The sequence below is a fragment of the Anguilla anguilla genome, chromosome 2 (genome assembly GCF_013347855.1).
Source record: "Anguilla anguilla isolate fAngAng1 chromosome 2, fAngAng1.pri, whole genome shotgun sequence".
NCBI lineage: Eukaryota > Metazoa > Chordata > Actinopteri > Anguilliformes > Anguillidae > Anguilla > Anguilla anguilla.
Window position 1 is genome coordinate 58,474,409 of NC_049202.1, and position 15,785 is coordinate 58,490,193.

Consider the following 15,785-nt stretch of genomic DNA (forward strand, 5'->3'; position numbering starts at 1 on the left):
TCGGAGGGTTGCCGGTTTGATCCCCTGCCCTCGAAGTGTCCCTGAGCAAGACACCTAGCCCCTAATTGCTCCCAACGAGCTGACTGGTACCTTGCATGGCAGCCTTTCACTGTTGGTGTGTGTGTGTGAATGGGTGAATGAGAGGCATCAATTGTAAAGCGCTTTAGATAAAAGCGCTATAAAATAAAAAAATAAAAAACAAACAAATTAACAGGTACCCTGACCAACCAGTAGGAGTCACTAATGCAACGATCAGGACTCATACTCTCACTGGCTGCCCACCTGCGAGCACTGGCAATTGTGTTTGTAGGAACAACTTCCACCAAGCTGGAAGTACCACTGCCAGGGATTGAACCTGGTTCACTGTGGTGGTAGGCGAGTGCTTATACCTCTACACTACCCAGACAGCCCTATAACACGAGAGCTTTCTAATGTGATGGTTTATCAGGGAGACAATCAGAGCTTATGACCATGTTATGATCTCCTTTTTAGTTTGTGAACATCTTGTCTTGACTCTTAAATGACACTAGAACCACAGAATTCTGATTTTTCTTTGAACCAAAATAATTATTTTACTACCAGCAATCTAACACAGATATGCATATTTATGTACTTCTGTAATGGTATTGTCTAGGGTTAGACCATTACAGGGTGAATGATGAGGGAAATGAGGGGGGAGAGGGTAAGGAAAATGCACTGCAAATCAGTAACTCTGGTCTGTATCTGCCAATCCAAATTCAACTGAAAGCTGGCTAGTTTTTGAAGGGTACTGGGCATGGGGCGGCTTTGAACGCTGCGCTTTGGCTGATTAGTAAGTAGACTGAAACTAAAAGTCTGAATAGCGTACCCCCAACGGGGAGTTCAAAATCCACCCAGAGTGCCTTCAAAGGATTTGCAGTACAGTTGGGAACACACTAACTAACTGTAGCACTATACGACGAGCAGAGGGCAAAACAACAGTCGAAGGGAAAGAGTCAATTGTCATACACAACAAACAAACCAGAAGGGCTAGACGGGAATCGGAATCAAACAAAGATAGGGTCAAATTTGCAAGGTCAAACAAAGCAATCACTATACACAACACATCAGACATGAGTTCGAGGAGCTAGTCTTCACTGGTTAGTGGAAAAGGGTGGCTTTTTCATTCTGAGTAACGAGACAGAAGCAGCCAATCAGATGACGAACTGGAAAGACGAAACACACGCAACAGAGACTAATGTAAACAAACTTACACCAGGGGTCATAACAGCATCACAGCTAGAGGTTCCTAACTGGGACCCGGTGGCTAGTCAAAGCTAATGTTAGCCAGCAAAGGAATTTAAATAAACTACTTGAATTTATTAGGGGCCCAAGCACCAAATGTGTTTAGGACCCCTATTGTTTCTGAAAGGAATCTTCTACTTCTCATCTTCTTACTCTTCTTATTCCATGTCTTACTAAATTTTCATGCCTTTCCCATACTCAACACTTTCCCATACTTGACAGGCATGTGCGGAATATGTTGCTTATGCATGACAGCTAATTATTACTAATTAGCTGTCATGAATTATTATTAATCAACATTAAGGCTGATTGCAATGATACTTCAGGGGACAATAGAAAGCCTTATTGTGGATGAGTGTACACAGGCACTCCGTGTCATTGCGCAACATGGTCTATGGAGGACACGTTTTGACTAAATAGCTCTATTTGGCTAAACTGCATGAAATTCAACAGGAACAACCTGGAAGCTTCACGGCAACAGTCCTGAGAAGCATGCCTCATTTCAAGATTCTTAAAAAAATTAAAGATAAATATTCATTAACTGTGCAAGATATACTGTATGTGTTCTGTATCAGCTTAACAAGCCCCCTACAGGTAGGCAAGGAGACAGCACACACGTGCAGCTAGACAGCCTGAGGGCTGTCGCAATATATTTTGTATAAACATGGCTATGTAGAGTGAGATGTGGAATTTGACTTTTATTTATTTGACCTTTATTTTACCAGGTAAGTCCCATTGAAATTTTCCATACTTTTTCAAGGGAGCCCTGGCCAAGAGAAGCAACAAGCAGTCTGTTAACACAAAAAAACACCACACAGGAAAAACGTCAACAAAACCACAGATTATGTTATACAATTCAAGTAAAACAATTGCACACATTAGTTTTAATGGTTTGTAATAACCTCATCATCATCGTCATCATCATCATCATCATCATCATCATAACCTTCATTTAATTTTCGGAGGTACAATTGAGGGCCAGGCCCTCATTTTCAATGTAGCCAAGATTACAAAAACATTTAAGACACAATAAGTATAATAAAAGATCACAGAATATAGCAACAGTAAAACCAACATAGTATGTAATAATAATAACTAGAATAAAATAAAATAAATTTAAATAAAATAAAATAAAATAAAATAAAATAAAATAAATAGAATCAAAACAGATACAATCAGTGACAGGAATGTTCAAAACCAGCAATCTAAACTGCCAATAAATTGGTAGAGAACCGATTTTAAGCAATTGTTGAAGCTCATTCCAGAGGATTGCGCACTAAAATGGAATGCTGACTTTCCCATTTCTGACTGAGCCCGAGGGACCTTAAGCATAAGCAAGTCATTTGACTGGGTTAGGTAGGGTCCAGAGGGCCACTCCAACATCATTGTAAGCATTCCGACAATGGCCTTAAAGATAAACATATACCAGTGTTTATCATGCCTCTCTGCCAGAGAAGACAGACCCACCTTGACATAGAGGACACAGTTGTGGGTACCATAACTATCGCCAGTGATAAATCTGAGGGCAGAGTGATAGACTGTGTCCAAGTGCTTAAGAGTAGAAGGAGCAGCATTTCTATAAATAATATCACCATAGTCCAACACTGAAAGGAAAACTGCTTCAACAATCCTTTTTCTACTGAACATAGGGAGGCAAGATCTGTTTCTATAAAGGAAGCCAATTTTTTGTCTCAGTTTGCTGACAAGATCATCTATATGGAATTTAAACGAGAATTCCTTGTCAAGCCAGATGCCAAGATATTTACATTCAGAAACTCTCTCAATTTTAGGTCTATTTGCAGTGGATATATAATATACTATCATAATCAGTGTTTCTGGCTCCAGTAAACAACATGAATTTTGTTTTGCTTGCATTTAGAACCAGCTTAAGCTTAACAAGAGCCTCCTGATGATCATTAAATGCAAGCTGCAGTTCCTCAATGGCAAGCTGAGCAGAATCAGAATCAGTGTGGCTGGTGGTTTGCCTAAGTCACTAGCCACTCAGAATTTCCACCGGCCAAAATCACTGAGCTGTAAGCGTTTGCAGGAGCATTTAGAAAACAATCATTTCTATGTAGGTAAATAGAATTTCAAACAGAAAAGTGCCGTTTTTAATAAAAAGGAACTTATTACCTTACAAACATAAAAAAAGAACGCAGTTAGACATTCCAGTGCCGAGTAAATGACGTAAAAGTAAGCTATTACCTGAAAAAATGGATCCTCTCTAAGATCTACCCATTGTGACTTTTGCCCTTGCTTGGAAGCCCTGTATACATTACAGTAACCTGACAGTGTCATCGTTTTCAAGCTCATTTACAAGTGGCTTGATTGTTTCTTAGTGAATTTAGGTTGTGTGATAAGTAACCATCATGAACACATTTTCTGCATAGAAGCTCTCCAGAAGGACACCATTTGACTGAAATACAGGGCTTAGTCAAAAAGAGAGAATGGGTTAAAAAAAGAATTAGCATCTGGAAGTGGAATATGCATGGAAATAATGGGGGTTATTTAAAATGGGGGGTAGGGGGGTGGGGGATTTTTACAAAAGGCCCTTGGCTGTTAAGTGTGGTTAAGATACCCAAAAGTTCATTCACAGAAGTGGCTGGCAAGAGTAACGGGGTTACACCCCACTGTCGAATTCTACCCACATTTGACGGGATACGAGTGTTAATGTCAAGCCCTGGTTTGAACTGGTACACCTAGTACATTACACGGTTGGGACTGATATGTCCTATGATTGCCCTGTTGTTGTTTTTATTGCCTTTTGTATGTGCAAAAGAATTTCCCCTATGGGAAAATATAGATCTATTCTATTCTATTCTATTCTATGCTGAGACATAGTGTTCCAGTTAAAAATACAAGCTAAATAGGGAGTTGCCCTATAATGGCTTCCAATGGCTTTGTAAAAAATGTTCCTGTGAAACCATTTACGGTAAGGTAGAGATGGCAGGCCCAAACGGTAATGATGAGTAAGAGATTCGGCATTTGTAATGAAATGTATGGCACCCGGATATACACTGTGTCAATAGCGTGCAGGGAAAACGCAGATGCATGAATGTAAAGAATGTTCTGTCAGGGAGAAAAGTGGCTTGGAACGATTTATGTCTAGCTGCAAAACTGGAGCACTGTCTATTCCTAAAATAAAACACCAGCTTAAGCTTAAGCTTTTTAACAAGATTGTTGACGTGCATTTGCAAACCGTGCTTTTCATCCAACCAGATATTTGTAGGAAGGTACGCAATACTTTTTCTATCTACTGTAGATATACAGTGCAGTGCTATGAAAAAAGTATTTTTTTTTCTCTATTGCTGAATCTAAAAGGTATTCTTGTATTCCTCCTTTATTGCATATTTGTCACACTGAATGGTTTCGGATCATAATACCAAATGTAATATTAGACAAAGGGAACCTGAGCAAACACAAAACACATTTGTAAAATTATTATTTCACTTATTTCATACACTTCAAAAGTGGTGCAGTGGGTAGCTCTGTTGTCTCACAATATGAAAGTCTTGGCTTCGAATCCCAGCCAGGGCCTTTTTGTGTGGTTTCTGCATGTTCTCTCCATGTCTGAGTGACCCCCAAGTGTGGGTACAGATAATGGATGAATACACTTAAGGCATTTGGATTTGAGATCACAAGATGAATATGACAAAAATAAAATTGATGGACGCAACAAAAAACAGCTATGGCTGTAAAATGGTTTGTCGAGGCCTGACTGTTGAAATCCACATTTTTAGAAGCAGTTATACTTTCAAGCAGAAACCACCACAGTGCCATTTGGTTTTGTTACATGGAAAATAACTACTGCAAAGATCTGAAACCATTCACTATGATACATATGCAATAAAATGAAACAATAACATTGAATAATTTGAAACAAAGGCATGAAATAAAATTATGTTGGTTTTGCATGCAAGATGGTAGAGAATTGATTTCAGAAAGATATGTGAGTTTCCCAGAGATTATACAGCAAAAGCAATAGTTTTATTTTTATTGTTGGCAATTAGCAAGCAAGCAAGCTAACTTCCACAGAAATCAGGCAACCAAAAAAGAAGTTTTTAAAAACGTGCTCTTTCTTATATGTCAATTTTTTGTGTGTATCCAATGGCGTTATATGCTGATGTAGCAAAATGTCCAATGTGGACAATTATTGATTGTGGTACTGGAGCATTTGTGATGATTTAATCACCAGAAAAAAGAAGTAAAAAATGTCAAAAAAAAAACAATAAAGTGTCAAACTCTATGTGTTGTATCACACGCAAAGGTATAGCTTGGCATGGGATGGCATACCTGCCTTACCAAAACATGGGTTTGGTTAATTGATATGGTAGCTATGTTTTAGATTGCTCATTTGACTCATTTTGCTCATTTGTTGATGAGGCCGGCTGTAGTCGGGAAAAAACTGTTCTTGTGTCGTGAGGTTTTGGTCCTGATGGACCGCAGCCTCCTGCCCGAGGGGAGTGTTTGAAAGAGTTTGTGTCCAGGGTGGGAGGGGTCAGCCACAATCTTTTCTGCCTGCCTCAGGGCCCTGGAGGTGTGCAGGTCCTGGAGGGATGGCAGGTTGCAGCTAATTACCCTCTCTTCAGCGCAAATGATACGCTGCAGTCTGCCCTTGTCCTTGGCAGTGGCAGCAGCGTACCAGATGGTGATGGAGGAGGTGAGGATGGACTCAATGATGGCGGTGTAGAAGTGCACCATCATTGGGATTGGCAGGTTGAATTTCTTCAGCTGCCGCAGGAAGTATATCCTCTGCTGTGCCTTCTTGGTGAGGGAGCTGATGTTCAGCTCCCACTTGAGGTCCTGGGTGATGACAGGGCCCAGGAAGCGGAAGGACTCCACAGTGTTGACTGGGGAGTCACACAGGGTGATGGGGGCGGGTGGGGCTGGGTTCTTTCTGAAGTCCACAACCATCTCCACTGTCTTTAGAGCATTGAGCTCCAGGTTGTTTTGGCTGCACCAGGACACCAGATGTTCAATCTCCCACCTGTAGGCGGACTCATCCCCACCAGAGATGAGCCCAATGAGAGTGGTGTCATCTGCAAACTTCAGGAGCTTGACTGACTGATGACTGGAGGTGCAGCTGTTTGTATACAGGGAGAAGAGAAGAGGGCAAAGGACGCAGCCTTGAGGGGAACCGGTGCTGATGGTCTGGGAGTCGGAGACGTGCTTCCCCAGCTTCACGTGCTGCTTCCTGTCAGACAGGAAGTCGGCGATCCACCTGCAGGTGGAGTCAGGCACGTGCAGCTGGGAGAGCCTGTCCTGTAGTAGAGCCGGGATGATGGTATTAAAGGCGGAGCTGAAATCCACAAACAGGATCCAGGCGTACGTTCCTGCAGTGTCCAGGTGCTGGAGGATGAAGTGGAGGGCCATGTTTATAGCATCGTCCACAGACCTGTTGGCTCTGTATGCGAACTGCAGGGGGTCCAGGAGTGGGTCCGTGATGGTTTTAAGGTGGGACAGTACAAGGCGCTCAAAAGACTTCATTACCACAGAGGTCAGGGCAACGGGTCTGTAGTCATTGAGTCCTGTGGTCCTCGGTTTTTTGGAGACGGGGATTATGGTAGAAGTCTTGAAGCAGGCTGGTACGTGGCATGTCTCCAGTGAGGTGTTAAAAATGTCTGTGAACACCGGAGACAGCTGATCAGCACAGTGCTTCAGGGTGGAGGGAGAGACAGAGTCTGGTCCAGCTGCTTTGATGTCACAGTATGATGTCACAGACTGTTGGTAGCAGTCCTGAAAACATCCCAGTCAGTACAGTCCAGGCACGCGCGAAGATCCTCCATAGCTTCACTGGTCCACTTCTTAGATATCCTCACAACAGGTTTGCAGAGTTTTAATTTCTGCCTGTATGCAGGAATCAGGTGTACTATGACGTGGTCAGAGTGTCCCAGTGCAGCGCGGGGGACGGCGTGATAGGCACGGTTGATTGTAGTGTAACAGTGATCTAAAGTGTTCTCCTCTCTGGTCGGGCATTTAATCAGCTGGCGGTATTTAGGCTGTTCGTGGCTGAGATTCTCTTTGTTAAAGTCGCCGAGGACAATAACGAAAGAGTCCGGGTTTGTCCGCTCCACACACAGTATCTGGTTGGTGAGCATACGCTGTGCCTCCTGCACGAGGGCTTGCAGTGGAATGTAAACACCGACCAGAATGAATGAAGCGAACTCGCGGGGGGAGTAGAAGGGTTTACAGTTAATGAAGAAAGTTTCCAGAATAGGAGAACAGTGCTGCATAATCACTGTAACATCTTTACACCAGCCACTGTTAGTATAAAAACAAATACCTCCACCTTTCATTTTGCCAGAGAGCTCTGTGTCGTGATCCGCTCTGAATAGCTGAAAGCCTGCCAGCTGCAGCACAGAGTCCGGTATCGATCCACACAGCCAAGTTTCCGTGAAGCACAAAACGGAAGATGAAGAAAAGTCTGGGGTCTTCTCCACCAGTAGCTGAAGTTCGTCCGGTTTATTGCACAGTGATCGCATGTTAGAGAGAAAAATTCCCGGTAACGGAGTGCGTAGACCGCATCTGCGGAGACGCACGAGCGCACCGGCACGTTTCCCTCTCCTCCGGCGTTTCACTGCCTGAACAAGGGTGAGCGCACCTTTGACCAAAATGACCAGTAATTCCACAGATGGGATGAGAAAGTTGGGAAATAAATCCACAGAAGTTGTTTCCCTGATATTCATGAGCTCTTGTCTGGTGAAAGAGTTACGGATACTATCACAGAACACTGAATTTACAAACAAAACAAGGCAAAACAAGGCGCACAACACACCGAGGCAGCCATCCGCGGCGCCATCTTAGCATCCCGCTTCACTTGAATTTATATTTATATACATTTTATATATATGTGTGTGATGATGATGATGATGATGATGATTATTATTATTATTATTATTATTATTAGTAGTAGTAGTAGTAGTAGTATAATCATCACTATCATCATCACAATAAGAATATGTCAGCTGGCTTCATTCCAAGAAAGGCACCATATAAAAGGAACACCCAACACATCACTGACTCCTTTAGAAGCTGCAAAGGTTGGTGAGCTGGAATGTTCATTTGTTTCTTTATTCATTAATATATATTCATGCTGTAGCAATGCCCTGAGCCTTGCCCAGTGCAAGTGCATCCAAATACATATGTGACAGGTGCTGGTGTTTTGGTCCTCAAGTAGGGCAAGGTCATTTTTCAGTTTTTTACAGATTATGAAAGTGCAGTGCATTATAAGCTTTCAAATGATGTGTCATACATTGAAATCTGAAAATAGTTGAAGAAGATATGCTTATTTGAATGTTAGTACTCCTAAAATCAAGTAGCAGAGAAAATCCCCTTGAAAGATCTTGAACTTTTCACACTTCTCACAGGGAGATAATGGGTGGGAACAATAGCTAGTTAACTCCACCCCAACCACTAGAGTACCTGTCAATCCTTGCCCATTTAGGGGTTACCCTATTTAAACCTTTATAACTCCAGATGTGAACACCACAGAGACTAGAAAAATGTCTTAAATTAAGCAATACATTTGTACCATTTATAATACTAGCTTAGATTACTTTATATTCATAATTTTGTAAGAAATAAAGTGCCACAAATGCAATGGTCAAGGCAAAAAATCTAAAATGAATTTGCTCCTTTTTTAGTTCGCAATGAAATACTGGGAGATTGCGGGTTAAAGTATACATGTCCTGGATCAAAAACTTCTTGACCACAAGTTCATAAAATCTAAGGGTGGATATGTTGAACTACTAAAGGTCTATGAAGCAAAAACTAAGCAGCGTACCCAGCATCTCCAAATCTACCCAAAATGTCTAAATTATTAACACTGGTCTAAAATAGCTAAGGGTCCAGAAACAAATCCAAAATCTCTCCAAAAAGGAATATAATGCTTTTTGTCCATTGTAAAGCATATGAGCCCCTTATGAAGGTTTAAGATGAAACATAGATATAATTTAAACATAATGCATAAATATAGTCACACAATGCTGCACAGTACCTAAATGTGTAATAATTAACAATAATTAAATTGTATGTATTTCTATACTCTGTACACTCCTATGTTTTCTTGTATGGGAATGGGACGATATGAAAACAATTTTCAGCCGTCCACCACATTTTGGCAATGTTTCAACACTCTCCTCATCACTGTTGTATGCGTCACAAAAACGATTACACTACTAACTAAGGCTTACATTACAGTGTGAAATATCCACATTACATAATACCACTAACCTATTTAAAGACACTCAATTTCTAAAATAACGCATATAACCGAAATATTTTTAGCAGCAATACTTACATAGCAATGATGAAATCTTATCTATGTTCAGTAGATGGAAACAGAGACAGTAAATCAATGACAGTTCTATCCGCTTCTGTTTTGCTCCAGAAAAATGTCAGATAGGTCTATCAGCAAACATATGGCTTAGCTATGCCCAGAAGTCCTCAATAATAATGGTATTTTCCAAGGAATTACGAAAAATCGTTGACAACGTACTTTGTTGGAGCATAGCGTGGTCAACATATTTAGATACAGGTTTAATGGGAAATTAAAACTGGCCCATAATAAATGTTTAGTAAATGTTTCATTTTAATTCTGACAAAAGCAAATTCAAACAAATTTATCTTATGAGAGTTGCACAAAGTTCATTTTTTTAAAAAGAGACAGCCCATCTCTGCAAGTCCCAAAAAATGACATCTTGCAGGAAAGCTCTGATTAGTATATCCGTATCCTTGTCTTCCATTGCAGTCAGACTAATAAATTTGGCAGTATGCCCTGCACAATGCGCACAGCTCTTAGAGAGAATGAATAGATTTGATTGGCTATTAATGAATCCAGCAGCACCACACCCACTGATAGTATATTCAGTGTAATCCAGTCCATTTTCCAGGTGCAGAGCACACTTTGATCTGTACAGTCCTCACCTTGGGTCACGAGAATACCAACATTCACTAGTATTGCCCAATGCATCCACATGCCCTGCTTGACGGCACTCATGTGCCGTGCAACATTGATACTGAAAAATAGAGCCCCAAATGTTTAATTAAAAACTATTAATCCCTTTGCACAAGCACCCCAGTGGCCAGAATGCCAATGTTCTTAGATTGCTCACCTCAGTTATTCAGTGCTCCTGCAGTGGAAACAACAAGCTCTGTTCTAGCTTCATTAGTTGATGATACAAGACAACTATGCGAAATACAGAGTTTCTAAGTGCCACCATTGTCTTGTAGGTAGTCCATTTAACAAGCACCCCCTCCCCCCAGTCTCATCCGCAACTACACTCCTCAAGCATGACATACTGGACAATATTGTCTATCTGGCAGTTCATAAAAACATTTTTTCACCACCAGAAATTTGCAGTCCATCATTGCAACAAGATAAAGCCAACAATACCCAAAGGTATGCCAATACAGTCGTGAAAAATGATGTGCACTAAATAAACAAGAGGCATTCTTGTGTAATTATACCACGTCAGTGTCTGTGACTAAATATGGAATAAATATACAATCTAACCATTGCTTTCACATGTGCATATGTCCCTTTAAAGATTTAGTGGTTATTTATTGTCTTGAACTGTGTAAATGTGCATTTGTTCTCAAATACAAAGTGGGGGTAGGCATTTACATCAGCCACTCACAAAACCCCACTAGTTGTTTATGTCCACATATCTCTTTTACATTCATTCTGGTTTGAGGGATACAATTTTTATCCAATAGTGTGCAGTATGAGCTTGCAGTGGTGTATTGCATGTCTAATTCTTATAGTTATAACCCTGCGCAACAGCTTGTATTGTTGCTTCAATACAATATTGTGCAGTCAACTCTAACATTATGCCGTAATATACAAGCACTTGTTGAGGCGTAATTGTTTTTTACCTTTGGTTTTGGGAAAATTTTGCAAATTTTGCAAACTAATCAGTATGGTTAAAGCAAACTCTAGCCATGCTGACATCAAACAATCATAATGGGCAAATTTATGTGCTTTATAATGAACAAAAATCATTGTATTCTGTTTTGGAAAGGTCTTGGATAGGTTCTTAGAGCCCTATATAACATAGGCCCCTATACTGATGAAAGGTTAGTAATTCCCACTTCAGAATGATGCAAAAGTGAGTTTCATGAGTCAAAACAGTTGATTTGTAGTGTAATATATGGTTGGTTGATGTCATGATTTACAGCAATGCACAATTTAGACATTTTAGATAAACGTAGAGACACTAAGAGACACCAGGGTACACTGCTTACTTTTTGCTTCATAGATCTTTAGTAGTTCCTCATATCGTCAGATTTAACACCTCTTCATTAAGGCATTTAAATGAGTAAATAGAGATAAAAGTGAGAATTAACCTTTAAAAAATAAAGTCTGATTACATTCTTAGTTCTTTGTTCAGTGATAGGAAGCACACACAAAGCAAATTCCACAAACCAGAAAGAGTCAAGACAAATACAGACAAGTACAAAGATGAAATTGATTACAAACAATAAGACAAACGTGCACAACACGCTAACACACATAGCTTGACTTGACAGTTTAGGCAGTAGACAGGCCAGGGCTATGCTACTCCTTACCTAAAACAAAACACAGTACTACAGTATCTCTCCCTGCCGAGGCAAAGCATAAGGAGTTAGTCTTCCGGCAAACACCTTCCCTGCTCTGACCAAACTATCTGAAAAGCAGTTGAAAAACAACAAAGAAAATATACTGCCTGACCACCTGTATCCTACAATAGAAAAATACACAAATGCAAAACTTAAACGGAAAGCAAAACATGGTAGCTGAAAATTCTAAAATCACTAGCAGGGAAGCAAATATGAGTTTTCAAACTGCAGAGTCTTCAAGCTTTCATCCACTTGGAACATCAGGTGGACAGGTGCACATCAAACAGACAATCAAGTCGCCAGTCAGCTCCACCTGCAGGACCCAGACAGGTGTGCAGAGGCTCCGCAAAGCAAGGGAACGTAGCATCCCGCTTCACTTGAATTTACTGACTGATGTTTTTATAAGTCTTATTGTATCTTATTACATTGTACTGCATTTTATTTATGTGCATGTGTGTGTGTGTGTGTGTGTGTGCTGATGACGATGATGGTAATTATTATTATTATTATCATTATTATTATTAGTAGTAGTAGTAGGATCATCACAATCATTAAAATAGGAGACACCAAGAACGATAGGCAAGAATGCTTAAATCTGAAGGCCGGAGGTACAGATTGTCAACTGGCTTCATTCCAATCATTCCAAGAAAGGCCCCTTATAAAAGAGGACAGGAACACCCAGAACATCACTGATTCCTTCAGAGGCTGCAAAGGTTGTCAGCTGGAATGTTCATTTGTTTCTTTATTTATTAATAAAATAATGATCTATTTATCTATCTCTCTTTCTCTCTAATGATTTTTAATATACATGCACGTGTTAAAATAACTGCTTTATGCACTTTGTAAATCACACCTCATATAACCTTTGATTAAATGACGAAAGACAAAATGTGAATGTTGTCTTGGATCAAAAGATAATCTGAGCAAGTGGACAACTTTATTAATTTTTTTTTTAAGATCACCTCAGCACAACCTGGTTTTGTGAGATTCAGCTGTGTGACATCCAACCTCAGCACCTGAACACAACCTTATTTGGAGTCCAGCATGATGGTAAGTCTCTCCCTCACATACTGAACTAATGCTGTAGTAATGCCCTGAGCCTGAAATGCAGCGCAAGTGCATCCAAATACATATGGATAATGTGTAAATATTGAATATATAGTGAAACATGATATGGTAAATTACAAGTCCTCTCTCCTGTGTTGCAGCACAGTCTTGGTGTTGCTCTCTCCTGTGTTCCAGCACAGTCTCAGTGCTCCTCTCTCCTGTGTTCCAGCACAGTCTTAGTGTCGCTCTCCCATGTGTTCCAGCACTGTTACAGTGTCTCTCTCTCTCCTGTTGAACAGGTCTCAGTGTTCCTGCTTCTGTTACTTTCTGTGGGAGCCTTCTTTCTTCCTGTAGCCCAGGCACAACTTCCCGAGGACTGTGAGGATGTCTACAAAAATGGCTTCCCACACAGTGGGGTGTACACTATCTATCCTCCAGAATACAACAAACCTGTCCAGGTGTACTGTGACATGGACTGTGAGGACGAGGAGGACAAAGGAGGATGGACTGTGAGTAAAATCACCTGTCAGATAAACTCATCTGCTCAGAGTATCTGTCTTCCACAGCTCTGAGGTCTGTGTGGAACCCATGTGCATATGATGATCATACTGGTGATGATGATGATCATGATGGTGATTATTGATGCTGATATTAGTGTGACTGACTGGTGAATTTACTTGCGTCTTTCAGGTGTTTCAGAGGAGATTGGATGGCACTTTGAACTTCTACAGACCCTGGGATCAGTACAAGAGTGGCTTTGGGAATCTTTCTGGAGAACACTGGCTGGGTAAGGTATTTACACTCCCATAATGCATTGATAAATTCTGGAGACTACTGGTTTAGATATTCTATAAATTTACCTAATATTCAGCTCAACGACTTTCACACAAAGCTATTCATGCTATTGCCATCATTACCACTGAAGTCCATTTTAGAACTTTCACATTACCACTGAAGCATGTTCTTAAACTTTCGGTATTGTTATCACAGAAGCCTGTTCCAGAACTCTCTCAGTGTTGTTTCAAATACCAGCCATAAATCCCACTCTTTTAATGTTGGTTCTGAGACCTTTACTGATGTACATCCATAGGACTGGAGAACATCTTTGCTATTAGTTGGCAAAAGAAGTACAGGTTGAGGGTGGACATGGAAGATTTTGAGGGAGGAAATGTCCATGCTGAGTACAGCTCCTTCTCTCTGGATCCTGAGTCTGATGGATACAGGCTGAATATTGACAACTACATTGATGGAGGTGTAGGTGAGCAGTGCAGCTGCTGGTGTATGTTTGTGTGTGTGTGTGTGTGTGTGTGTACATGGTTGCGTGTGTGGGTGGTCGTGCAATTGAGGGGAGGACTGCAGAACAGAGTGGTCTGGCTGGTGTGTAGAGTCTGATGTTGCCATAGGAATGTAAGCACAACCTAAGGTCCACTTTGTCATTATGTGATCATGCTCTTGCTCTGTTTCTCAGGTGACTACCTCAGGTATTCCAATGGGAGGCAGTTTTCCACTTTTGACCACGGAAGTAATTCTTATACTGCTGAAAATTATCATGGAGGGTTCTGGTACACCTACACTGTTTATGCAAACCCCAATGGCTTGTACAAATGGGGCCGCCACTCAGATCATCGTAGAGGTATCCTGTGGGACGGCTGGAAGGGGACCTATTACTCTTTGAAAGCCATCTCCATGAAGATCAGACCTTTGTCTCTAGAACATGTAAAGAACTAGGAAGGGGAACTACAAATTAAATCCACTTCCTGTTTGTGCCACACCCTCTCTATTTTCATGGCACAACCATTCTCTGTTCTTCTTCTGTTGTTATGAAGCTTTGGGTAAACAGATTGAACAGATTATTAGACCTTTTCTGTTATAATTACCTCAAAATGACTTCTTACTTATTGATGCTTTTATCGCTTTTTGTTTTGTATCAGTATTTTAAGATTAAAGAATTATTTTTTTTCCATTGGTTTGATTGAGAAACAATAGGTCTCACTCATATAGTATGGTGCATTGGAATGCTTACTCGGGTTAACTTTGGATATAAAATGAAAAATTATCATGATTTAATGACTTACTTTCTCTCCTATTCTAAAATTAAACTCACCAAACGCCACTCTGCTTTCATGTGTGTGTTTGTAATCACCTGCTTCCAAATAAACACTGTCCTATTGTCATTTCCTGGATTCATTGTGTCATTATTGCTGTGTTCAATATTTGTCTTTTTGGCCAAAACAAACAGCTTAAGTCATTTTACTGCTGTGAATGGGATCACTGGCATTGTATGATGTTCTCTGTTTGATAAAACTTAATTACTGTTGTTGTTATTTCTTCGTTGTAGCATAGCGCGCTCAAGATATTTAGACACTAGTTTAATGGGAAATTAAAACTGGCCCATTATAAATGTTTAGTAAATGTTTTATTTAAATTCTGACAGAAGAAAATTCAAACAAATTTATCGTATTTATGAGAGTCGCTCAAAGTTCATTTTTTTAAAAAGAGACCGCCCAGTTCTGATTAGTATATCCATATCCTTCTCTTCCATTGCAGTCAGACTAATAAATTTGGCAGTATGCCCTGCACAATGCGCACAGCTCTTAGAGAGAATGAATAGATTTGATTGGCTATTAATGAATCCAGCATCACCACACCCACTGATAGTATATTCAGTATAATCCTGCCCATTTGCAGAGCACACTTTGAGCTGCACAGTCCTCACCTTGGGTAACGAGAATACCAACATTCACTAGTATTGCCCAATGCATCCACATGCCCTGCTTGACGGCACTCATGTGCCGTGCAACATTGATACTGAAAAATAGAGCCCCAAATGTTTAATTAAAAACTATTAACCCCTTTGCACAAGCACCCCAGTGGCC

The 15,785-nt window shown here is 40.5% G+C and overlaps 1 protein-coding gene across 1 annotated transcript; it reads left to right on the top strand.

Annotated features, from left to right (window-relative positions):
- Positions 1-12,906: 12,906 nt before the first annotated feature.
- Positions 12,907-14,671, top strand: LOC118220374 (microfibril-associated glycoprotein 4-like). The gene is made up of 5 exons (XM_035404241.1): positions 12,907-12,912; positions 13,209-13,418; positions 13,600-13,696; positions 14,000-14,167; positions 14,378-14,671. The coding sequence occupies exons 1-5, from the start codon at positions 12,907-12,909 to the stop codon at positions 14,635-14,637; spliced, it is 741 nt and encodes a 246-aa protein (XP_035260132.1). The 3' UTR covers positions 14,638-14,671.
- The last annotated feature ends 1,114 nt before the right edge of the window (positions 14,672-15,785 follow it).